At 36.2% G+C, this 26,517-nt stretch overlaps 1 protein-coding gene across 4 annotated transcripts in view; it reads right to left on the reverse strand.

Annotated features, from left to right (window-relative positions):
* Positions 1-2,941: 2,941 nt before the first annotated feature.
* ptch1 (patched 1) overlaps positions 2,942-26,517 on the reverse strand; it is a 149,850-nt gene continuing 126,274 nt past the window's right edge. For 3 of the 4 annotated variants that reach the window (XM_039758855.1, XM_039758854.1, XM_039758853.1), the window contains 6 exons: positions 17,759-17,896; positions 17,240-17,382; positions 14,139-14,238; positions 10,582-10,836; positions 6,018-6,564; positions 2,942-5,108 (listed from right to left, as the gene is read on the reverse strand). In XM_039758855.1, the coding sequence (XP_039614789.1) occupies positions 6,019-6,564; positions 10,582-10,836; positions 14,139-14,238; positions 17,240-17,382; positions 17,759-17,896 (1,182 nt within the window). In that variant the 3' untranslated portion in view covers positions 2,942-5,108; position 6,018. Of the gene's footprint in view, positions 5,109-6,017; positions 6,565-10,581; positions 10,837-14,138; positions 14,239-14,320; positions 14,332-17,239; positions 17,383-17,758; positions 17,897-26,517 lie in introns of those variants that run through there. The other variant, XR_005634334.1, reaches the window with a different exon arrangement.

Genomic DNA, 26,517 nt, shown 5'->3' on the forward strand with positions numbered 1-26,517 from the left:
CTCAGAGAAAGCATATGACAGGGTGCCTCGAGAGGAGTTGTGGTATTATATGAGGAAGTCGGGAGTGGCAGGGAAGTATGTAAGAGTTGTACAGGATATGTACAAGGGAAGTGTGACAGTGGTGAGGTCTGCGGTAGGAGTGACGGATGCATTCAAGGTGTAGGTGGGATTACATCAGGGATCGGCTCTGAGCCCTTTCTTATTTATAATGGTAAAGAACAGGTTGACAGACGAGATTAGACAGGAGTCCCCGTGGACTATGATGTTTGCTGATGACATTGTGATCTGTAGCAATAGTAGGGAGCAGGTTGAGGAGACCCTGGAGAGGTGGAGATATGCTCTAGAGAGGACAGGAATGAAGGTCAGTAGGAACAAGACAAAATACATGTGTGTGAAAGAGAGGAAGATCAGTGGAATGATGAGGATGCAAGGAGTAGAGTTGGCAAAGGTGGAGGAGTTTAAATACTTGGGATCAACAGTACAGAGTAACAGGGATTGTGGAAGAGAGGTGAAGAAGAGAGTGCAAGCAGGATGGAATGGGTGGAGAAGAGTGTCAGGAGTAATTTGTGACAGACGGGTATCAGGAAGAGTGAAAGGGAAGGTCTACAGGAGGGTAGTGAGACCAGCTATGTTATATGGGTTGGAGACGGTGGCACTGACCAAAAAACATGAAACAGAGCTGGAGGTAGCAGAGTTAAAGATGCTAAGATATGCATTGGGTGTGACGAGGATGGATAGGATTAGAAATGAGTACATTAAATGGACAGGTCAAGTTGAATGAGTGGCAGACAAAGTCAGAGAGTTAAGATTGTGTTGGTTTGGACATGTGCAGAGAAGAGGTGCTGGGTATACTGGGAGAAGGATGTTAAGAATGGAGCTGCCAAGGAAGAGGAAAAGAGGAAGGCCTAAGTGAAGGTTTATGGATGTGGTGAGAGAGGACATGCAGGTGATGGGTGTAACAGAACAAGATGCAGAGGACAGAAAGATATGTAAGAAGATGATCCACTGTAGCGACCCCTAACGGGAGCAGCCAAAAGAAGTTCATGTAACCAGAGTTGGAGGTAATGCATCAAAAGTATGCTTTAACTAGTCAGGTTATTTTTGAAGTTCTGAGTAACCCAACACAATACCTTTTTTAGTGAAGTGGAAACGCCTGCATTTCTAAAAAATGCACAGATTACTAGGGAAGTTTATTCCCAACACTCCAAAAAAAATTATTTTTCAAAATTGTTGTTTTTCACAAAGACTTCACCTGTTGTACTTGGTAACATCATGTACTGTATGTGCATGCACTGGCTCTTTGGTGACTGCTATTGAGGGAGAGTGTAAGCATATGCACAACATATAATCAAGTTAAAAGAAATGAACAAAAGTTATAAGTACAGGTCGACCCACCTTATGTGGGAGTGTATGGTTCCAAAACCCCCTGCGGAGGTGCATAAACTGTGGATGCTCAGGAGGTAAAGTATATAAAAGCAGAAAGACGACTCTGCGGACAAAACAAACACAAAGGCTGATACAGTGGGACTCAGGGTGGGCTGGGCTTGGATATGCTGTGCCTCAGAACCATCAACCTGTGCATGTTGTTTCATTTGGGTATTTAATGGGCAGTGCCGCACGTGGGAATTTCAAATGTTCTTTTGAAGAATATTCTGGATTTTTAAAAATAATTTCAAACAGCGGATGCTAAATATACATTTAATCAAGCATGTGTTGAGGGGTAAATGTAACCTGCCCTATTTAGAGTCACAGATGTGCCAGTGATTATTGCAGCCCCACTGGGTGTAAGGCAGTGATTCCCAACTCCTAGAAAATGTCTTGTATGTTAGCACTCCCTACAAAAGTAATATCACATTTGAAGATAAAAGAAGGCAAATTTGTCATTTTGAACTACATACTCTACAGTACTGCTGGTGAACAAATTGAAGTAAAAAAAAAGAAAAAGGTTTTAACTTAATACATAAAACTAAAATATAATTACATCAATTTACCTTTATAAATTTCAATAACTTGTCAATGTGTCCACCATGAAGCTTAGACACTCTACTGACGATCTGCGCAATGGGGTATCCCTTGAAGAAGCAAGCACTATGAGGAAATCACACATGATCAACAATCAAGGGGATTGGAGACCCCTGTGATGGATGTTACTTACTTCACAGCACATAAAGATTTACACATATTTAGAAAACATCAGAAAATGATCAAATCTGGCTGTGCGTCTGCTCAGTTTCAAGAAGGTTCCTATATGGGTTTAGGACTTAATAATAAATGTAGGCCAGTTTTTCATATAAAAGAAGAAGTTAAGCAAAAGTAATGAATTGTTTGTTACACACTACATTTTATAATAATTATATCACATATTTAGTGTTTTTGTAAGTAATGTGTAATGTAACCAAGTTACTTTTAAAAGTAACATTCTCCACCACTACAAGGGACTCTTGATCAGCTATTTTTGTACACCAGTGTTTCCACAACTCAAATATAAAGAATTTATTGAGTTTTGCATTGAAACACTGGTATCCATCCATCCATTATCCAACCCGCTATATCCCAACTACAGGGTCACGGGGGTCTGCCGGAGCCAATCCAAGCCAACACAGAGTGCAAGGCAGGAAACAAACCCCGGGAAAGGGTGCCAGCCCACCGCAGTTAATTTCAGTATGTAAGTTTTAAATAAACAATTACAAGGATATTTTCACATATTTTAACAGGCTTATTTGTTAGTATCAAAAGAATACTGTTTGAATTATTTTATACTCTACTAAAAGAAAAACTCACATAACAAACTCTTTAAATAAATAAATAAATAAGCTATTTTTGTGCAAATGTATTCAAAAGAAATAGGTAAGTCATAAAGGCATTTCCAGTAATCCTAAAATGTACAGAAAGACCAAGAGATGTGCTGCAAATTAAAAAAAACAAAACGAAATATTGCCTTTTTCTTTTAAATTTCATTTTATTTGAGTTATAAACACACAAATAAGTTATAATATTTTTATTTGTTAGAAATCTATCAGTGTTTGAAAATTGTTATTTAGAGAGTTGTACAATTTCCATTTTCATGGCTAGACTTTGACAAACCTAAAAAAAGATTTTACAGCCATATGAATAATCACTCTCATTTAGCACTGCAAGAACATTCCATTTGAGAATTGGTCAGAGGTGGCAGTGCACACCATAGCCACTTCTCTGGTATGCTCCCACACAATGGTATCATTACATATAAACTCTTTAAAAATATACTTCTGTCAAAAGACAGACAACTACTATGTACACTACAAAAATAAATTTTCATATAAATAAATTATATGGCATACATTTATCTTTGTAACTGAAATGACACAACCCACCTCTGCCAAAAAAGGCAGTTGGAGGAACCCAGTTTGAGTACTTTTCCTTTTTACATCCTTACTCTAATAGCTACATTGAGTCGTAATGTAAATGTTATATAATCTTTTTTATCTATTTAACATTAGTAAGCACTTTATACAGATAAAATTCAATTACAATGTAAAATTATACTTGTAATAGTGTTTTACAAAATAAGTAAAAATCCCTGCATTTTTGTTATAAACTGGCATATGAGCAATACTGTAAGGAGAAAAAGAAAAAAAAATATTTTTATAATACAAAAATATAAATATCATCAAAATATAGTTAAAAACAGACAAATTAACAACAATAAAAAACCCTAAACCATAAAAGAAATTTCCAGCTACTAAGAACTCCTTTAGCCAATGTGACCTGAGGAGAAAACAGCTAAACTTTGCAGAAGAAAATACAGCAGAGGAGAGAGAGAGAGAGAGAGAGAGAGAGAGAGAGAGAGAGAGAGGGGGCGACATCATGAAAAGCAATACACAAAAGAGAAACACAGCTGTGTTTGATAGAAGCTGATTTCAGACACGAGAGGAGGAAATCGAACGTATTTCAGTGACAGAAAGAACCTAGCGTTAGCAGCAGGAAGCCATTCCAACCTCTGACACAATCATATGTACACTTGGGAATTGAGGTTAGCTTCCAATTAGTGTCATACAGTTTTGTGGAAGATTTTTATGCTCTTAGGTCAGTCCACCGCTAGTGCTAAATTGTGGCATATTGTCCTTGTTATCATACAACACAATGTGCTGAGTTGGGGAGGCATTTGCTTTTTGTTTTCTTTAGTGAGCTCATCTGAATAGCTTATATAGAATACATGGAAAAACTATTTAAAAAGCGTATAACCAATACAAAAATAACTAAAGATTCCATACAGTGCCGAAAAGGACATTATTTAGCAAGTGCCGGTGCTTAATGTACAAGAAAGTCTCTAAATGAAAAAGAAGTGTTGGAACCTGCAATTTTAGGAAACTAAGTCTGCTAATTATGACAATTTAAGCAACAGATCTGAGTTGTAGGGCAAGCACACACTGGCAGGAAAATTACAGCATCAGAACAAAATGAAATGAAAAGAAAAATAAAAGCAAAGGGTACAGTTACAGAATACAAAGACTAACGTGCTTTTTCTTTCTTCATATCTGCTCCTTTTAAATATCACGCATAGCGTGTATGAAAGTTAAAAGTACAATTTTATAATACCACAAAATTTGTGATATACAAATTAAAATAAAAATATGAACCTTTATATGTACACACACATATATACCATATGCACATACACGTGCACACTGAGAAAGGCACGAACACACACACATAAACCTATAAACAAACAAAAAAAAAATAGCATAAAAGTATTATTTGCATAGAATTATACAGGAAAATTATACAATGTGGAAGCAGCAACAATGTATGCTGAAATGTATGACATGATTGATCTCCGTGCCATAATTAAACGTAATGTACAGTAAGTACAGATCAGACAAAATTTTGTCCTCAATTTAACTATTGTACAGTTCCTAATGAAACTACCCATAGTTTATTTTTTTTTACTATACATGTGTACACTTTTTTAAATAAAAAAATATTTAGAAAGATACACTAATTTACAGTAACAGTAAACTGTTTTCCTGATGCTGCATGCCCTTTTATTTCCATAACTTCAAGCAGTTTTCTTTAAATGTAAGAGCAGAAGGATGTCCCATCTTTGGCCTTTTGTGCTTCAAATGCATCTGTAAAAGAGAATCAAATTTAAAATACACACGAAAAGGAATATGAAAATAAAACTCAAGGCTACTGATTAAGAATACTGTTAAGATACTTTTAAACTTGTCATGAGTCAAATTTTGAATGTCCCTAAAAATCTACAAAAAAGATTGCTAGAGTAAGTTACTCGTCAAAAGCAAACATTGAATACAAAGCGGGAAAATAATAAAACAGAACATCCCAATTTATATAAAAAAAATACAGACTGGAGGATTATCTCTATACTCTTAGGATTTAGGTGTTGCATAAAAAGTCTTTTCCACAATAATCTGCACGATTAGGTATGGGAGGATGTGGCCGGATGCTTAGATAAGTAGAGTTAATGAACGTTTTGGGTGTAATTTTAAAGCTTGCAGAAGATGCGTTCTTTGTAACAATACTGCTTGGGTGAGATGGAGAATTTCTGTGAAAAATCAACGAATGCAAAAACTGACAAGAGGCCAACTTGTGTCCATTTAAGTCAACAAAGATTATTTAAAAGGATTTCTGAGCATACATAAATGTATTACATTACATATACGTGAAAGAAAAGTTTTTTTTTTAATATTACTGAGCTGCATGGGGCCTTTGTTGCTTCATTAGTAGTAAGTAGCTCATGGTTTTAGGATTACAGGTCAGATCAACAAAAAGCCATCAGGTGTGACCCTGCAACGTATTCAGAGCTGGCTAGCACTCCTTTTATAAGGCAATCTGCAGTGTTAAACATCTTTACGAATAATATAGATACATTGAGTCGTAATGTAATGTGTGTTTTGGCTCATATTTGTATTAGTGTATAATGTGAATGCATTTTGGTAAAAAGTATAACACTTTTCAAAAGACATGTGCTCAAGCTAATGCAATGAAACCTATTACTGTAGCTCAAGGAGACACACCTTAGCTAGTAGAGCTGGCATTAGGATGACTTCTTGATTCACATTCCATGTCCTGCAGCTCTGTAACGTCTACTTTTGAGTCCCTTCTCACACTGTGAACATTAAAAGGCACATGGGGATCCTCAAATGGTTCCTGATCAGTTTCATACTCTTCATGAGATGGATACGCCCTATACGAGGTACCCTGACTTGGCAGAGTAGAGTGAACAGCCACCGTGACGGAAGCTGAAGCAGTCACAGTAGTAAAAGGTTGGCCGTATGTTGGTGCAGAAGGAGTTGTTGAAGCAAAGGCTGCATTTCTATTATGATTACGAGAGCGATGTCCAAAGCGTTCCCTATGACTAGGGCCAGAATGCTGTTCATTAGCAGCTTCAAAAGCATTCATACGTGGCCGATATGGAGGTGGTGGCTGATGCTGCTCATTGTTCCTTGATGACTCTCTTCTTGTATCTCTGTTATTTCTCCAACATTGCTGCGATCGAGTATCCTGAGAATGAGCTTGATGTCTTGGTCTAGACTGGTGATACCTGGACTCTGGTAAAATAACCTGCAAAATCAGAAATTACATGTTAGAATTTTGTAGACACTGAAGCATTTCAATAGTCATTGTAGAAATCTGTAATTGATGAGAAATACATGCATGTACAGTGCATACATATTTTGCATTAGGGATTTTTATTCATACCCAAATATCAAACATAAAGAAATATTAGTTTAGAGTTTTTGAGTACTCGGTTTAACCAAAAAAGAAATAAAATATATCGAGTCAGCGTCACCTTTTTCCGTGTGCCACTATGTGGGATGTTTCAGTTCGCCATCTTGTAGTCACATATCATGCCCTAGAGTTGCCTATTTGCATTTTTGTTTTTCTACCAAATAAGACACGCACAGTATGTTATTTCTTTTCCAAAAATGGCCTTGACTATTGTGATGGACAGCTGGGTCCCATGCCCGGCCGGGACTCCCCTGCTGCATATGTTCCGGGGGAGCCACCATGGACTGCTCAATACCTCCCCCGTGACGCTAGGTGGCAGCCTCCCTGGCCAATGTTCATTTCCCACTCTCCCGCGTGGCTCCATGGGACATGGAGTCCTCCACTGCCTGGTTGGGAGATGGGGTGGCCGCTAGGAGGTGCCGCCGAGATTCAAGAACCCAGCTGGACGAGTCATGAGCCCCACCCGGAGGTGCAATTGGGACCAGGTGGTCAAGCACCTGGAACACTTCCGAGTGGGGTATAAAACGGGCCAGCCTCCACCACTAAGGGGCCAGAATCGGGAGGAAGAGGATGAGTTTGCCTGAGAGGAGTGGTGGTACAAGGTGGAGAGTTGTTGCTTTGTGTTGGTAAAGTGCATTTTGGGACTGCGTTGGGCCTGTGGGACACGGGGAAGACGTGCCTCACAGCTGAAGAACTAATAAAACCTGTGTGATTTTTTACATGTGCCTCTGCATCAGTCTGTGCCGGGTCGGGCACTATATAGCATCTTTCACACTATGTAAATGTATGTACTGCAATGTCTGCATGAGTCAAATCAAGATTACTAAACAACTGTTCATTAGCTGCTAAACTATTTTTTATTGTTACTGAAAATGAAAAACCAAGCAATGTTAAATACAGACTTCAAAAGTTACTGTACACCCTGACACTGCTACATTCATTCTGAGGTAATTTACTGTACACTCACCTCTACAGCACCATTTCTTGTTTTAGTCTGGGGATGCATTTGTCTCTCTTATTTTGCTTCAAAGTGTAATTTAGCTAAAACTGTTTCTTTATTTTAGTTTCTTGTGTACTTCATTGATATGGTTTGAATGCTCTATATTTCTAAGGATGTGATTGAACCATTTCTAAAGATTTTAACTACCAAGTTTAATGGAATAGGCTGGAAGACTCCGGGGACAGATGCAAGCAGCAGAGATTTGCAGGTCTTTAGGAGTTTGCAGGAGAATATTTAAAGATGTAAACACATCTGTTAGAAGTACAATATTTGGCTATGCTGTGAAATGTTTTTCTGTTCTTTCATTTTCCATCTTATAATACAAAATGATGGCCTTTTACAAATTAAAGTGTATGTTATAAAAAAGATATGCAGCAACTAAGAAGAGAGTGTTATACTGTATAACAAGATCACTTGGCTCAGTTCTCAAATAAAGCAAGGACCATCAAAATCAAAATCACAGTACTATGAAATAGCAAAACAAGAATACTAATAAGGCCTTAATACAGTTGGGACAAACCCACTGTGACATCAAAGCTATTATTCCAGGAAAATCTTTAAACTATAATCAGAAATGATCAGAAACACATAACATCAAATGAACACGCAGACACACAGTATTACTTTAAAACGTCCACACCTCGATAATGAATGGTTTTCTTTCTGCAAGAGATTCTTTGAATTTTTTTCCCTTGAAAATTGCTTGATACAATTTGATGATCTTTATCAGCTGGTAAAATCAAGTTAAACAATTAAAAACCTTGGTATTTCTGTTTTTATGTATATTGATTGTGAAGTAAATGGCTATATCTGTGACGCTATTATTATGTGTTTGATTGAGTAGCGTGCTATTGTAATGTTCTGCATTTCAAACAGAAATTAAAAATGTATATAAAAAGAGATATGAAATGCAACTTAACTTACAATTTTCAAAATAAAAGTTAATTTAAATGTTGTTAAATGGGTAAAGGGCAAGAAAAACAGTATAAAATGTACACTGTAATCATAACATGTAAAACATCTGAAAAACCGCAGAACACATTAAACCTAGGTGAAGTTGTTCTTTTTCATTGGCTAAGCTATCTTTTGAAAATGTTTCATTAGAAAAACACAGTTCAATTGCTTCATTCAGTACAATTGTTAGTATTAGTTACTAGCAAAATACCCGCGCTTCGCAGCGGAGAAGTAGTGTGTTAAAGAAGTTATGAAAAAGAAAAGGAAACATTTTAAAAATAACATAACATGATTGTCAATGTAATTGTTTTGTCACTGTTATGAGTGTTGCTGTCATCAAGGATTTGATTATCATTATTTCTTTCAATCAGGTTCGTATTTGGAGGACTTGTTGTGTTCTAGTTACATTCCATGTTTGTCAACCATTGTAAAGATAATAGGTTTCATTCATCGAAGTGTTCACTATCCAAATCGCTACTTGTGAATCTAAGATGTTTAACAGGCATTCCCGGTATTAACTTGTGGATTTGCCTGTGAATATTTAGCGGCAGCGTCTCTATGAAGTTGTGGATTTGCCTGCGAGTATTTAGCGACAACATCTCTATTAAGCTGAGGATTTGCCTGCGAGTATTTAGCGACAGCGTGTCTATTAACTTGTGGATTTTTCTGCGAGTATTTGGCGGCAGCGTGACGAAGTTGTTTTCGTCTAGCTGCATCAGAAAATGTACCATGACGTCTGACACACCTCCTTTTTACTGTTTTCTCACAGCTTGGATTGCTGCTGATGGACGGCCTTATATGGGCAGGCAGTCAATTACGTGGGAGGAGTGGGGATGGGGGATGCAATATAGGCAGGCAGCCAACTACGTGGAAGGTGTGGTGATGGGGGACGCAACTCTGCCTCACATGGCGACTGAGCTGCAGGCTATGGATGTACTGTATATATGTATGTAAGTAGGATTCAGTTATGACCATTACGCGTAGAATTTTGAAATGAAACCTGCTTAACTTTTGTAAGTAACCTGTAAGGAATGACCCTCCCAAATTTCAGTCTTCTACCTACACGGGAAGTTGGAGAATTAGTGATGAGTAAGTGAGTGAGTAGGTTAGTCAGTCAGTGAGGGCTTTGTCTTTTATTAGTATAGATGTGATGTGTGAATTTCTAAAGTCAGTTTTGACTTTGTTTACCATATTAAGAAATTTCTCACAATGAGAGTGTAGCTTGGCTAACTTTATGATGGATGCTTCAGTTTTCGAGTAGCAGCATTTTACAAATGACCATGGAATGACTGTGAAATTCCAAAATGCTTCTGTACAGATTTTTTTAAATTGATTAAAAAGGAAAACTAAACTGAACTATTGATAGGTCAATTTTTAAAACTTTGAGGTGCTATGAAAACATAATAAAGAAAATATGAAAGAGAGTTACATTACACCAGGTAGCTTTTGTGCCTTAGAATGCTTTCATCATTGTTCACTTTCATGTAGATTGCAGCATGCAAGAAGTTTGCTTATCTCTATTTATTAAATAAATTTCCTTTGGGTACTTTCATTTTCTCCAAAGTGCAACAACTGAATTGATCAGCAAGTCTAAACAGTTCCTATGCTAATAGATGTGCCATGTTATGGTGTGCATGATTGTTTCTACTTTATAAAATAAATAACCATTTGTGAAATAAATAAATAAACATTTATCAAACAAATAAAGTAAACGACTATGTGAGTCTTACAGAAAAATAACAAGAAGAAAAGGTACATAACAAGGAGGGTGAGACAACAAACCACAGTAACAGTCTAAAAATAAAACAAGTTTGAAAGTGAGGTGAAGACAAGTTTATCATTTGTTCAGATACAACAGCTAAATGGTAATTTTTATAATTTTATATCATACTTACTGTAGACCTGGGAAACACAGGATTTTCTGTGGCTTCAACAATTATCTGGCGAGTTGAATGGGAGGAACCGGGGTTGGAATCATACTGGCGAAGCTCCTCACTAATTCCTGATACTGTAGTTTGAGAACTGTATTCTGAATCTGATGAATCAGAGCCACTGGTCACATTACTTGGATGGACAGAAAATCTCACAGTTCTAGCTGGCAGCTGTGGAGATGGTGTTGGTAGCCTGCCTCTACCATCAACTGGAGATACCTGAAATAAATATTTGTGTTATAAAGCTGAAAACCAGAAAGAAAAACTACATAAAAAAGATTCTTCAATTATTAGCAAAACAAAATTATTAGTAGAACGATTCAATTGCAGTTATTATCACAGAATCTGAGGTATTTCACAGTCTAAGTCAGTTTCAAGTATCTACTTTGGATATAATGACAGTAATTCCTTGTTAATTCCTGTTTCCCAGTCTTCAAACTGTATGTAAATATTATGCTTTATCCCATAGTTTTTCTCTTTTAAATTCAATGTTTCTTGCTTCATCTTGTTTTAGATTTTACTTGCTTCATCACCGCCTATAGCAAAAAATAATCTGCGAGATTTTAGCACGAGGACCACTTTAATGTTTGAATATGACTGAAGCCATATTTGGGATTAGCTGCCAAAGAGAAGCTACTCAACTTACTGCAGCCAGTTAACTGATAGCAATTGTTTGGCAACTTCTTCTTCAAAGAAAACAGATGAATAATACAACTAGTACATCTCAGATAGAGGGTTTCACATTATCATATATATATATATATATATATATATATATATATATATATATTTTTTTTTTCAGGTAATACCAAGACTTAACAGCACTATGGCATGACTGCTAGTGCTGCTCTTTCATGGACCTAATATCCTGGAAACCCCACATTTGACTTCTTCTGCATGGAGTTTTCACATTTTCTCCACATCAGTGTAGATTGTATACCCACTTCTCAAAAAACATTCAAGTTAGATTAAGTAGTGATGCCAAAATGGTCCTGTGTGAGTGTGGTTGTGTGCCCTGAGATGGACTGCTAAAATGGACTTTGCACAATGCTAATAAAATAGGCTCATGTATGTGGATGAAATCTCTCTTATATTCCTTGTTTTTGCCACTGAATCTTAAATTTCACTTTATACCTATATGTTTGTTTTAAAAGGGCAAAATGGTACTTAGGAATATTCAAGAATATTTAAACAAATTCAATGAAATTCTGTAGGATTATTGTTTTGTTACCATAAAAATACTACAAAAATAAAATGTCCTTAAAATGCATACTTTAACCATTAAAATACATGCAAAATATGTATCCATAATACATATGGCATAAAAGAAAATAAAACACTTCTCATAATTACAAGCTGTCATATTATTTGATTTTTTTTCTGTAATGTACCTATCTGAAAGAAGGCTTAATTAAAAATTAGTACATATATATATATATATATATATATATATATATATATATACAGTGGAACCTTGGGTCATGAACGTCTCTGAACATGTACAAATCGGGTTATGACCAAAAAGTTCGTCAAACTTTTGCATCTGTTCACGACCACACACTCAGGTGACGAACAAGCCAGTTTCCCTTCTGGTTCATAAGCGCCGATGATTTCCACACGTGTTCAGTCTCTCCCTGTACTGTACATTGTTCTCGGTGCATCATGCAGAGGGACTCTCCCTCAAAACTGTAACCTCCTCTCAACCCAGCTTCCTCCTGTGGTATAGCGGGCCCACAACTCCGCCAAAAGGCCAGTTTTAATAAATAATCACCGCACTCGCGGCTTAGCGAGGGGGCGTGGTGGTGTGTGGCCAAAGTAGTTCCTGAGGATTTCGTGATGTGGGCGTTTGTCACCTAAGTGCACAGGTGAGAAGCGGTCCGCATCCGTAATTGTTCCCAGGAGCTGCTGATTGCCACGACTACCACATCCTCTTCATAAATAGAAGCACGAGTCGGCTAAAGGGAAAAAGAAGAGAACAGGAAAGAATGGGAGGTTGCAGGAGAAGGCAGGAAGCAGGAGGAGAAAGCCGGTGCAGGAGAGAGAGAGCGAGCGCAGGCTCGCATGCAGCTAGCTGAGCAGGGAGCCTGGGTGTTTGTCTCAGTGTTATTCAATGTTTTTACATTTAGTTTACTATTACACTGTGCATTCTATGGTATAATTAACTATTTTTGTGCTTAAAAATCTTTAAAGAAAGTATATTTACATACAGTTTGTACAGTCTGGAATGGATTAATTGTATTTACATACAATCCTATGGGGGAAATTACTTCGGGTTCCACTGTATATAGTGGTAAATCAGCCCTAGACACAGACAGACACACAGAGTTTTTATTTTCATTTCCCTTGTGCTCACAAATCACCACAAATAAAGTCATTTTTTTCCTCTCTCTTTCTTTCTTTTCTTCTTCTCTTTACCACCTAACACTCCTCCATACAAGCTCTGTCTTCCACCTCCTGACTCAAGTTCCCTAAATGGAGTGAGGCGGCCCCTTTTATGTTGTACCTTTGTCAGCCCCTGCTTTTCTAATCTTTACTATAATTTAGTTGCAGTGCTCCTTTACGCAAGGTAATATGAAAATTGAGCCAAAGGCTGGTTTTAGTAGAGACCAAGAAGCGATTGGAGTATTAGCCTTCCATTCTCCAGGCGTCCCGGCCAGGCAAGAGCCCAAGCCGTCCGCCACAATGTTATATATATATTCTCACACAGTCAAGTAATTGATCTTGGCAATTAAACATTGCTTAAATGTAAATACACATGCACTTATAGGTTTTAATCATTTTAAATCAGCTTTTTCCTGTTAAGACATACATTTGCTTTATTTATATAGTTGTGTTTTTTTTCTTCAGTGTATCAGCTAGACATTCATAATTCTCGAGGTGTAACTATAAATATGGATTACTATTTTAATTATGTAGAACTTATTTCTTACCTACATTTATGCTGTGTGTCACACTGCAACAAATAAAAAACACAGCACTGTACATTTTTTTTTTAAAAAAGCCTATTGCTTACTATTTGCCTTTATTTTTTCATTTTCAAATTTAAAATGTAAGCTGCTGTCCAAATTCAAACAGTGACTGTTTGAATTAAATGACAAAATAAAAAGGTCTGAATTCATTAAAGTAGTTTTTCTTGCTGTTTGTCTAATTGCACATGACTACTTCTCTGATTCATTTTTCTCAGTTTATTACACCACTTTCTTCCATGTACAGGCTAATACTCCAATCGCTTCTTGGTCTCTGCTAAAACCAGCCTTTGGATCAATTTTCATATTAACTTGCGTAAAGGAGCACTGCAACTAAATTATAGTAAAGATTAGAAAAGCAGGGGCTGACAAAAGCCATTAAGACACAGTTACATAATCTTCACGCTGATTACATATTCTTGAAAACATTCATTATAAAACATGATGCTTTCCTCTAAAGTTAAAAAAACTCTACTTCTAGTTTTACTAACCAACATTTTCGACTTAAAATTGACATTGAAAGTAATGTACTCATTTTAGCATTTAAACACTTACTTCAGGATATGGTCCAAAGTATGACAACAGAACAGGAAGCAAAACTAGTCCATTAAGAATGCCCAAAATTGTCAATATAGCCAGTACTGCAAAAAAGTACCTAGAAGAAGAAATACAAAATAGAGGAGGGTTAGCCAAATTATACAAAGATCTCACTCTAGAAAATAAGTGTAAACAATTACCTTTTGTGAAGCTAAAGTCCTCAAACAGTAAAAGAGTTAGTTGATTTAAAGGAGAAAGAAAAAAGGCAGACAAAGTTAGCTGGTTAGTTAGTTGTTTAACTGAGTGCCAACTATAAAATGCTAAAGTAAAATAATAACAAAAATAACAACAACCCTGTCCTGAAGTGTAGTCAGAGAAGCTCACGGTGCTAACAAATGAAGTGTAGGGTATTGAATTTGAACAGTTAGCACTAGTAAACAGTGCTCTCCTGGCATCAAATCTTGCAGGTTTATTCCCTAATTAAATGAGGTAAGTTATTGGTTAAGCTTGCTCTTGTTTACCCTTCCACATTTTTGTCTTTTCTCACTTGTGAAATGAAAATCTTTTCCTACTACTTTAAAAATATCAATAGGATTAAATACCTACATATTATGTTATGTACCTCTTACCGTTTCTTCCCTTTGGTGTATTTGAAAGAACACGGAAGCTAGTGTTTTACAATAAACATTACCCATTCTTTAGTAAAGTAAAGCATTTTCAGTGAAAGAGATGATTTCACAATGGTGTAGCTGCACTTCAAACTAATATTTTGTTAGACAATTTAGCTTCTCTGAATACTCTTGTTTTGCTTCCACCAGTTCAGATGTAAAAACAGAAGAGAAAGGATAAAAAAGAAACAAAGCTAACATGCTGTAGTAGACACAGTAGAATGGGGACAGGCCCTGGAGTACTTGTGCTTTCCCACCATTCAGGGTCATAGTTTAGGATACTTGAAGGAAAGTAATGGTAAGTCTGTCAGTGAAACGGAAAAGGTTTACCAGTTAACACAGTGCACAGAGGTAGTTTAGACTAAATGGCCACCATGCAACTAGGTACAAGGTGATGATACTGAATTCTACTAACAGTTGTGTGTGTGTGTTTTATTTGACAAGTTTGGGAAATTCCATAAGTGAATTGTGTTATATTTGATCAATATCTTCCTAGATTTAAGAAAGTGGTAAGATAGCTGCTACACAAGAAATGATCAATTAAATATGCACAGTTAAAAACAAATATTCACTCAAAACTTATCAGACATATGAAATGAGAATATTGGGAACATGTGTTGCATGCTAAGACTACACTATTAGTTTTCTCAGTCTTAATTTAATATGGTAATTACAATAAACACTAATATAAAATATTGTCATGGAATTAATGTTTGTAATAAATAGTCACAGTCAATCACTAAAACAAACTAAATGTATCAAGCGTATAGAATAGATGGAGGTAAAACAGCAGAGTAGTCACAGCCTCTAAAACTCGGCTAATCAGAACGTTTTTTGTCCTTGTGAATAAACAGGCCTATTCTAAAGCTGTGTGCACCTGACCTCCAACATAAGTTGTTAATTTTCTTAATCTGCCTTCCTCCACAGACCTCTCTAGCCCCAAACCAAACAGTTTCCAGCATCACTCACAAAGAGCCTGTGTTAATACAGACTGTTTGTTCTATTTTTTGTTTTCTCTAGTTAAGTGTAGGAAACGCATCTGTTTAACTGGTCTTCTCAAATTTCATAGTGGAAGTGGGAAATAAAAACAGACACCACACACTCTGCTTTTCATTCAGTGGCAAAGCATCATAGTCTTAATTGAACTCAAAGTACAAGATTGCCATTGTTAAATGATGGTCCACATTGATATTTACTTTAAAATTATGTAAGAAATAACTAACTTTTTACTTGTATGAGTTTGTGGGTAATGTGCAGCACTGTTGATTTGGACAGTAAGTTTTAAAAATATCTTTAGTTACTACATATTTTCCAAAAGCAAGGTCTATAAGAAATGTGGTAGACAGTCTTGTCTGTTGTCTAAGAATCTAAAGGATTGGCCTGTTTAATACCTACTGTTTGCTCATGGTGTGACTACGTGATCAAATCCTGCAAATCCCTGAAGACACAGCTTCAGAAACTTGAAACTAGCTAAAGGATTGTTATTTGAAAGGAAAACAAGAATGTATCAAAATAGTAAAACACTTCAAATATTTCAAAATGTACATGTTTTGTATAAATTCAAACACAGTTGTTGTGGAGGAATAAATAGAAAAAATTCTAACTGGATGCCTGCTGTGCTCTTTTTTGGTGTATTTCTCTGTCATGAGTTTTTGAAAAGCCAGGAAACCTCAATGACAAGGTAATCTCTCGAAGTCAGTTCCTTCTAAGAAAAGCTTGAGTATAGGACAAACCATGCTTGACAAGAAACCCAGCTGGTTCAAAATAAAGAACTAATAAAAACTGTAAAGTGTTTATATGTTTCATGATATTTCAGGGACATGGTTTTACTAAAAGATTTTAGCCTGCCAATCACAATCTAACGTATGGATGAGTAGAGTGAAAGGAAGAATTTTCTGGCAGTTACCCAGAGAAAAGACCACGCCCGGAAGTCTGTGAAGCCCTGGACGTCAGCACAAGAAATACCAGGGACACCTGGAGTGCTTCTGGGTGCTCATGTGGCACGTCTGCCACACCAGGAAGTGTCGTAGAAAGCTTGTCAGGAGGCACCTGGAGCATGTCCGGGTGGACATAAAAAAGGGCTGCCTCCCTCCATTCATCAGCTGGAAGAGGACGAAGCTCGGAGGAGAGGAGGTGAAGAGAGGATTAAAGAGAAGCCCGGACTTGAGGGTGTGTGGTGCAGGGGCACTGGGTTGTGTGCGGGACACTTGTAAATAGATATTGTAAATAAAATGTTTGTGGTGCTTGAACCATTGGTATCTGCCTGTCTGTGGTGAGGCTGATTTTCCACAATATATATACACACATATATACACAAGGGGAGTCAAAATTATGTTAACATTTGAATGGCAGAAACAATTTATTCACAAAACATACTAAACATAACATAATTTTGATTCACCCTGTGTATATATACATACATACACACACACACACATACAAAGGGATTACCTGACAATGAAGTCAAATTCAGATCCAGCAAGCATTAGCACCCCCAGCAGTGTGGATACAGCACCATCAAGAACTGGAGCAAACATCTGCTCTAGGGCCAGAACTGCCCTGCGGTGTCTATCACCAATGGCTGTAAGAAATGCCTAAAAAATAAATGCATTAAGATGAAACCATATCTTATTGAAATAAAATCTTTAAATTATCAGTCAAAGACTATTATAATATGTAAACAAACAATTAAAATAACTTAAAATCTTTAGTACTTGGGGTGGTGTGCACTTTTAAAAAAATATATAAGACTCAAACGAAACTTTTATTTTACCCAAAATAGCTTAAATCCAGAAAATTATTACTTAATAATGAGCCGTGAGACAAAAGAAATATTTAAATATATTTTCAGAATTTAATAAACAAGATCAAGAACATACACATAACATCAATATACTGTATATGAATCAGCATCTGTACAACTTTAATTTGTTTACTGATACATTTCAAGTATTTTAAAGTTTCTCTTACCAGTGCAACATGAACAGTGAACTCAACTCCAATACCAACAGAAGCTATAAGGATGACCACAGGTACAGCACTCAACTTGATACCTATAAGACCCATCATGCCAAACAGCTCCACTGTCATCAAGGACAGGACAAGCACCTAATCAATCAGAAAAAAGAGAAAAAAAATTAAAACAGTTAAATACTGAGCAGTCTAGGCAGGAAAAAAAGAATTTGAGTTTTATTTTGATAACATTTATCCTTTATCTTTATCAACAGCAACAAAATAACCCTTAACAACTAGTATCAGTTGCATTTAAAAGCAGGACAAGATTGGTTTGTAACTGAAAGAGAGATGGGCTAAGGAAGGAAGGGTGTAGCTTTGTAATGCTGGAATAAAGTAGGGAAGCCACTCTATCTAATAAAGATACATAAAAGTAACATACAAAGGCACAGTTGGGCACTATTTAGTATCTTTGTTTCTTACTCTCTTGTGTGCTTTGTTACTAATAAGAAATAACATTTTTCAGATACTGTACTTTTGGTACTTTAACCTTAATGCAAACCTATATCACTAGTGACTATTGGGAATAATGTGTCATTTTACAATTTTAAATTTACTGTTCAATCGAGAACTACATTTCATTTTACTTACAACAAATGAACTTGTCTAAAATTTTAACATTTCTTTTAAAAAATATTTGTGGCTTCTTGTTTAATGAAAAAAAAATATTATAGCAGGCCACCTAATACCTGTGGTTTAGGTTGATTGGTGACTCTAAATTGGTAATATGCTAAGTTTGACTCCTGTATCTCCTACAGACAGGAAAAGAACTTCACATGGCCCTAAAGTGAGATTATGCATGTAACAAAAGAACAAATGATGACCAAACAGTGAAGCATTCATATTACATAGCTTATTCAGAATATAATGTAAACAAAACTGATACAATATTCATCACACTACCAATACACTAACCACAGAAATGACATGCATGTGTCTCTTTCATGTGGAGGAATAATGATTAATTTGTCAATATTTACTACAAATCTGGTGACATTAATGACAGACGTGATATACTAATCATTCAGTATGTGCTTAAATTAGCAAGTGTTACTTCAACATGTGAAGTCCTGTACACAACATGACAAGCTCTAGTTGTCTTTTGCCTAACATTAATGAATATTTTGCAGGAATATGCTAGCTTCGAGTAATGAGCAGCAAAACTGCGTATTGCCTATGTTGAGACTAATGAATGCTCAAAGATATAAAAATGACAAGTATTATCGACTCAGATTGAATCTGATTAGATTTATTAGTTAAAATCCTAACTTGTTTTGTTTTTATTTCAAGGATATCAGAGGCTGCGGGGTTTCGCCAAACCTGGTGTACAGTATAGAACTTGTACAGACTAAATTATTACAGCTATAAAATACTGATGAGAAAGAGAGGACAAGGTATACAGTGATCCCTCGATATATCGCGCTTTGACTTTCGCGGCTTTACTCCATCGCGGATTTTAAATGTAAGCATATCTAAATATATATCACAGATTTTTCGGTGGTTCACAGAATTTTGCAGACAATGGGTGTTTTAATTTAAAGCACATGCTTCCTCAGTTTGTTTGCCCAGTTGATTTCATACAAGGGACGCTATTGGCGGATGGCTTAGAAGCTACCCAATCAGAGCATGTCTTACGTATTAAATAAAACTCCTCAATGATATACGATGTGCTTCCCGAGCAGTGCTTGATTGTTTGCTTTTCTTTCACTCTCTCTGACATTCTCTGCACCTGACGGAGGGGGTGTGAGCAGAGGGGCTGTTTGCACAGAGGCTGTTTGCCTAGAAGATATGGACGCTACTCTAAAAAATGCTGAAAGATTACCTTCACTTTGCTCCCTTCTTTGCGGCTGCTTTATCGCGGTGCGCATACTTAAAAGCCCAACAGCGCGTATTGATTTTTTGATTGATGTTTGCTTTTCCGTCACGCTCGCTCTCTCTCTCTGACATTTTCTGCTACACGCGCTCCTTTGAAGAGAAGATATGTTTGCATTCTTTTAATTGTGAGAAAGAACTGCCATCTCTGTCTTGTCATGGAGCACAGTTTTAACTTTTGACTAAAGGGTGTTATTTCATGTTATTTTAGGTCTAGTTACAGTCATGTTATGTTACAGCCTTATTCCAAAATGGATTAAATTCATTTTTTTCCTCAGAATTCTACACACAACACCCCATAATGACAACGTGAAAAAGTTTACTTGAGGTTTTGCAAATTTATTAAAAATAAAAAAAACTGAGAAATCACATGTACATAAGTATTCACAGCCTTTGCTCAATACTTTGTCGATGCACCTTTGGCAGCAATTACAGCCTCAAGTCTTTTGAATATGATACCACAAGCTTGGCACACCTATCCTTGGCCAGTTTCGCCCATTCCTCTATGCAGCACCTCTCAAGCTCCATCAGGTTGGATGGGCAGCGTCGGTGCACAGCCATTTTAAGATCTCTCCAGAGACGTTCAATCGGATTCAAGTCTGGGCTCTGGCTGGGCCACTCAAGGACATTCACAGAGTTGTCCTAAAGTCACTCCTTTGATTTTTGGCTGTGTGCTTAGGGTCTTTGTCCTGCTGAAAGATGAACCGTCGCCCCAGTCTGAGGTCAAGAGCGCTCTGGAGCAGGTTTTCATCCAGGATGTCTCTGTACATTGCTGCAGTCATCGTTCCCTTTATCCTGACTAGTCTCCCAGTTCCTGCCACTGAAAAACATCCCCAAAGCATGATGCTGCCACCACCATGCAACATGGAGGCCACTGTGCTCATTGGGACCTTCAAAGCAGCAGAAGTTTTTCTGTTACCTTCCCCAGATTTGTACCTCGAGACAATCCTGTCTCGGAGGTCTACAGACAATTCCATTGACTTCATGCTTGGTTTGTGCTCTGACATGAACTGTCAACTATGGGACCTTATATAGACAGGCGTGTGCCTTTCCAAATCATCTCCAATCAACTGAATTTACCACAGGTGGACTCCAATTAAGCTGCAGAAACATCTCCAGGATAATCAGGGGAAACGGGAATGCTGTGAATACTTATGTACATGTGCTTTCTCAATTTTTTTATTTTTAATAAATTTGCAAAAATCTCAAGTAAACTTTTTTCATGTTGTCATTATGGGGTGTTGTGTGTAGAATTCTGAGGAAAAAATGAATTTAATCCATTTTGGAATAAGGCTGTAACATAACAAAAGGTGGAAAAAGTGATGTACTGTGAATACTTTCCGGATGCACTGTGTATATGTATATATATATATATATATATATATATATATATATATATATATATATATATATATACACACACACATACACACATACATACACACATACATACATACATATATACATACACACACAAAGACATATTTGTATTTTTGGAAAGGGAAATGTTGACAAAGCCAGTTTTATGATCCAGATAACTTCACTTCTCTTCAAATACTCTATAAACAACTGCCTGAAAAAGCACCAGATAGACTAAACAACTACCTCTGGCAGTTCAAGTAAAGATAAACACAAAGACCCTAATAAGGAAACTTCAGACTGCATATTTTAATTTTTTTTTTTTTTTGCTCAAGTAGCTCTAACCTCTAGGATGTTCTTATTTGTAGGTTTTCTGTAATAGTACTGGGTCTTCATTCTAATTGAACTTAAAGATACAATTTTATAACAGTCATTGAAAAACCGACTCAATTACTAAAGCTAAATTAATGAATACAAAGCTTTATTAAATTTAAAGTGGGAGAAGACCACACAACCTATGACTGAAGTGCACTTTAGGTGCAACCGATGTTGAAATAATTTGTGTGAAATGTAAGACAAATTAAATTAAAGTGCTATGCACACAAGTGAATAAAGAACGCTCTACAAGATATATATTAGCAGCAAAAGAATGTGATAGTTCAAAGTCTGCAACCTGGAACAATGTTTATTGTTTATAATAATTTGTCAAAGACCATTATAAAATGACCAATAGTTAATTAGATAAAAATAAAACATTGGATATTTTAGTAGGTTAAAGTGAACATTATTTTCAACAGCATTTATTAACTGGCAATAGGAAAAAATAATGAAGTCCATTCTTCGCTGTATAATATCCTGGTATGGCACCTACTCAATTTAGAACCACAAAGCACTACAGAGGGTAAGTGGAGCAGACTTGGAGTATTAATGACAACACAGCTCCATTTGTTCAAGAAAATCATAATACATGCTGTCATAGAAAAGCAAACAATAACATTATAAACAGCTATCTAAGGGCAAATGGTACATAACCATTAACACTAGCACTATTAGATGTTTCTATCCAGAGATCATAAATCTATGTAAAGATGTTTGTACTGAATATTACACAGGCCTTTCTTGTGTTTTGTCTTGTGTTTTATTCATTATATTATACCACAATCACAATTCTGAAGAAAACATAAAAGTAAGAATTTTGCTGTGCTCTGTACATGTGACAATAAACTTGAATTGAATATTCTATTATTTTATATAATGAACTGAGGAGAAAGGTCATATTTATTTCATAGATTTACTTGGAAACTTCCCACTTCTAACATAGATTACATTAGATAGAATTTGATTTGTCCCTAGAGGGAAATTTGGCTTTTTACACTCTTTAAATAAATACATACATAAATAGGTAGATAAGTAAATAAATAAATATATCAAACACTTTGGTCTGTACATGCAACAGAATGACTATAAAGCAAGAGAATTAAAAAGAAAGAAAAGTTCTGACTTGGCTGTCACAGTCACATTGAGGCATTATGCAGACATACTGCTATTGGTATAAAGGAGCCCCTGTAGTATTTCTTGACACACTTTTGATGAATACTTTGTTGGCTGAAGGTACTCAGAGTTAGTGTGTCAGAGAGAGAATGTGCAGCATTGTTTATAATGACATTCAGCTTTATTTTAACTCTCTCCGTTGCTACTACCTCCAGGGAGTCTAAAGTGTGTCCCATAACTGAGCTTACAATTTTAATTCGTTTGTTGATTCGGCAGGCATCTCTTACCAGCCTAGCACACCACAGTATAGAAAATCGTACTGAACTTAAAAAGATATAGATGATATGAAGGATGTCACTTCCCATGTTAAAAGAATACATTCTCCTAAGGAAAAAGGGCCTGTTCTGCCCTTTCTTATACAGTTCCTCTGTGTTCTGAGACTGGTCAAAGCTGTCATTAATGTGGACACCGAAGTACTTGAAGAAGTTGACCACCTCTACATCCACTCCTTGACTACTAATCGGACATAGAATATCTTTGGTATGGAGAAAGTCAATAACTAGTTCCTAGGTTATACTGATGTTAAGATGCAGACAATTCCCTTTTCACCAGGAAAAATCACCTGACTCCTATAATCTGTCCCATCCCTTTATCAATACTTCCCTTAAGTGCAGAATCATCTCAGAATTTCTGCAAGTGACATGACCTACTGTTATATTTGTAGTCAGAATTGTACTGAGTGAAGAGAAAAGGAGACAGAACTGTTCCCTGTGTTGCTCCACTGTTGGTTAGTATTTCACCACAGCACGTGACTGGAGCATTACGCACAGCTACACACTGTTTATAATGCAATGTATTCCTCTACGCTTTGTTGTCTGTCTTTATATTTTGTGATATTTTTTCTGTGTTCATCAAACCTCTTTAATTTCAAAACAAAAGATAAAACTGGATATAGCACATCCCTCAGTTAAGTCTATTAAGAATTTTTATTTTAAATTATTTTAATTGTTGGGAATCCTATTGAGGACCTAACGTTTGGTTTACTAAAACACTAGGTTTTAAGATAATGCACACCTAAAACATTATAGTTTTTAAATGTACAGTTCATATTTACAGTCAAAACATTGCTGTGATTGTATCATCTACAGCTAAAATTAAAAGAACTATTTAATTATTCTAATTTCTATAAGTAAATATATTTAACAACATAATTCGAAGCACATTTCAAAATTTGAAAATGGTGAAAGCTTAGGCACTGTCAGAAGACTTGGCCCAAGGCCACTGTTTTAGTCTGTTGATTGCCATCTGTCCTTCCTATTGCTGTGGAAAAGTAATCAGGCAACAGTCACATGATGGGTGGATGTGTGTGTGTGTGTGAAAAGTGAAATAAAACGGCTAGACAGAGGCACCTCACTTTTTTCTTTCACTTGTCGAGAGCCTCAATTCTAGTTTCTTCTGTGTTTTTAACCTATTTTTATTTGCTCCTGTTAAGACATTGGTTTATGACCTGAACTTTAACTGGAATACATTTACATTTATTTGCTTAGCAAAGTGACTTAAAAATGAGGTAAACATTCAAGTAACATTAGGCTATGGCCTGTTAGTTCAGCAAGTGTAATAGGACAAGTAACATAAGTTGATTGCACAAGTAAATATGTAATAACTCATATATTTATAATCAACAAAGCAATTAAACTTAACTAAACAACCAAGAATATAAAGTACGGCAGCACAAGGCTTTTTTGTTTTTTTTCTTTTCAATTAAACAGATATTCACAGTACAAATGGGTCTTCAATGGAAAAGAGCCTGGAGTGAGACTTGATGCCACATAGAGGTGGCATCATCAGACACTGTTCCGTGGTAGACCTTAGTGGGTGAGAAGCAGCACAGCACTTCACCAGTGTCTCCATATGCTCAGGTGCTGACCCATTGACTTCTCTGTAGGCCAGCATCAGGGATTTAAACTTAATGCGTGTGGCTACAGGGAGCCAATGTAACGACCTGAAGAGTGGAGTGACGTGCCCATCATGGTTGGTTAAATACAAGATGGGCCGCTGCATTCTGGATAATCTGCAGTGGCTTGATAGCACATGTGGGTACTCCTGCCAGAAGTGAGTACAGTAGTCAAGACGCGACTACACCAAAGCCTGGCCAAGAACTTGTGCTGCATACTCTGTCAGATAAAATCCAAAATTGTGGATTTTGTACAGCATGATCTGCATGAATGAGAATATTTTGCCTTTACTGTAAATGACCATTTACTTTTTTATTTTACCACCCTTTTGACAACAACATTGTAAATAAACCATCTCTGTTTCACTTAGTCTTCTCTTTTTAAGCCAGTGCCTCAAGCTGTAAAACAAGTAGGTTTCATGCTGCCAATGATGTGCTTTACAGGATGGAATACTATGCTGAAGTCCTGTGGCTCTGCTTTTCTTGCATGGATGTAGGTGCTGAGGGGCAGCACTGTGCTTCTACTTCTATTCTGCATGTTTGCCATTGTGTCTGGCAGGCACATAGTGAGATTTGAGTCTTTAATATTAAACAAGTAAAGAATTACATATGACACTGCATGTGTATTACATCCCGATTCTTTTCACAAAGCCGATTATTTTTTATAGAGAACCTGAATGGTTTAACTAACTTCTCTCCTTAATAATAATAAATAATTCTTTACATTTATATAGTGCTTTTCTCATTATTCAAAAACAATCTCCACACAGGGATGACCTGGGACAGAAACTCATGCTCTCCTTACTGCGAGGCAGCACTGCTACCACTGCGCCACCTGCATAGATGACTTTCATTGTCAAACAATTCCACATTTTTGTTTGAGATTCTGCAGATATTTTCCAGCATTTATCACACAATCCCATCCTGTGTTAAGGGGGAGCAGGTTCAGGTCCCTTTAGTCATATTACATTTGAGTGTCCACAGCTGCTCCCTACTGCTCTATTTAGTGGGGTTTTATAAAGAGAATTTTTATAAAGTTTCTGGCACTGAGACAGTCACTAAACAAATGGTATCAAAACAGGGGGAAGGACTACATAAAGTAAACTGATTTGTGTATTATATTAAATTAAATGGAGTTATGGATTTCACTACCTTGTTGTTTATCCTATAACAGAGAGTGGTGATGTGATGCATGCTGATTGGACAGTCCAAGTAAAAATTTCACTGTATAATACCACCACCACTACTACTATTCTAGTCTTTTTGTTTTCAAACTTTCCTAAAGAAATAAAAAATAAGGGGTATTCCCAGGATAACAAAGTTAAAATGATTCAAAACAAAATGTGTATTGTACGGCCTAAGACAAGTGATAGGTATAGTGTAGATATGAAACTTGTTTTTTTTTTTTTATTAATTTATGTTTTAAAATTTGTTTGGCTATCATGCAAATATCAAAATTATGCAAACAACAAAACAAATTAAAAAGACAATATATGATGATTTTATTTTGTAAATGAATTACTGTAATTTAGAAGATGCATTCTATAGAAGAATCCTAACTCTCCTCTTTTAAGTCAGTAGGTAACTGATATTTTATAGTATTTGAAATTGGAAAAAATCTAATTCTCAGTTACAGGATCTGTGCAGAACTTTTTCAAAACCTGGCAGGATCTAATCAATAATATTTTAGAATAAGCTCTTAAAGCACTGAGGAAGTAATTCTCTTCACATTTCAGTTTTCTTCTCCATTCATCTTTATCTGCCTATTAAACTGATCAATTTATGTATTTTTTACAAGCTTTAAGTTTTACTCCGTTGGCCATGTTCTCTTTCTCAGGGGTGGGGGTTGATTTGTTTTCAATCCCATTTTTTGTAAAAATTGATCTATTTGAATGGAATGATTACAATAAAATCAATAAAATTAAAAAAAAGATGCATTCTACAGCATTTCCTGTTATAAAGTGTATGAAATAAAAATCAAAAACAAATGATTTCTGAGAGATATTTCAAGTATCTACCCCTTTACTAAATGTGTTAAAAG

This window comes from Polypterus senegalus, chromosome 7, assembly GCF_016835505.1.
Source record: "Polypterus senegalus isolate Bchr_013 chromosome 7, ASM1683550v1, whole genome shotgun sequence".
Taxonomy (NCBI): domain Eukaryota; kingdom Metazoa; phylum Chordata; class Cladistia; order Polypteriformes; family Polypteridae; genus Polypterus; species Polypterus senegalus.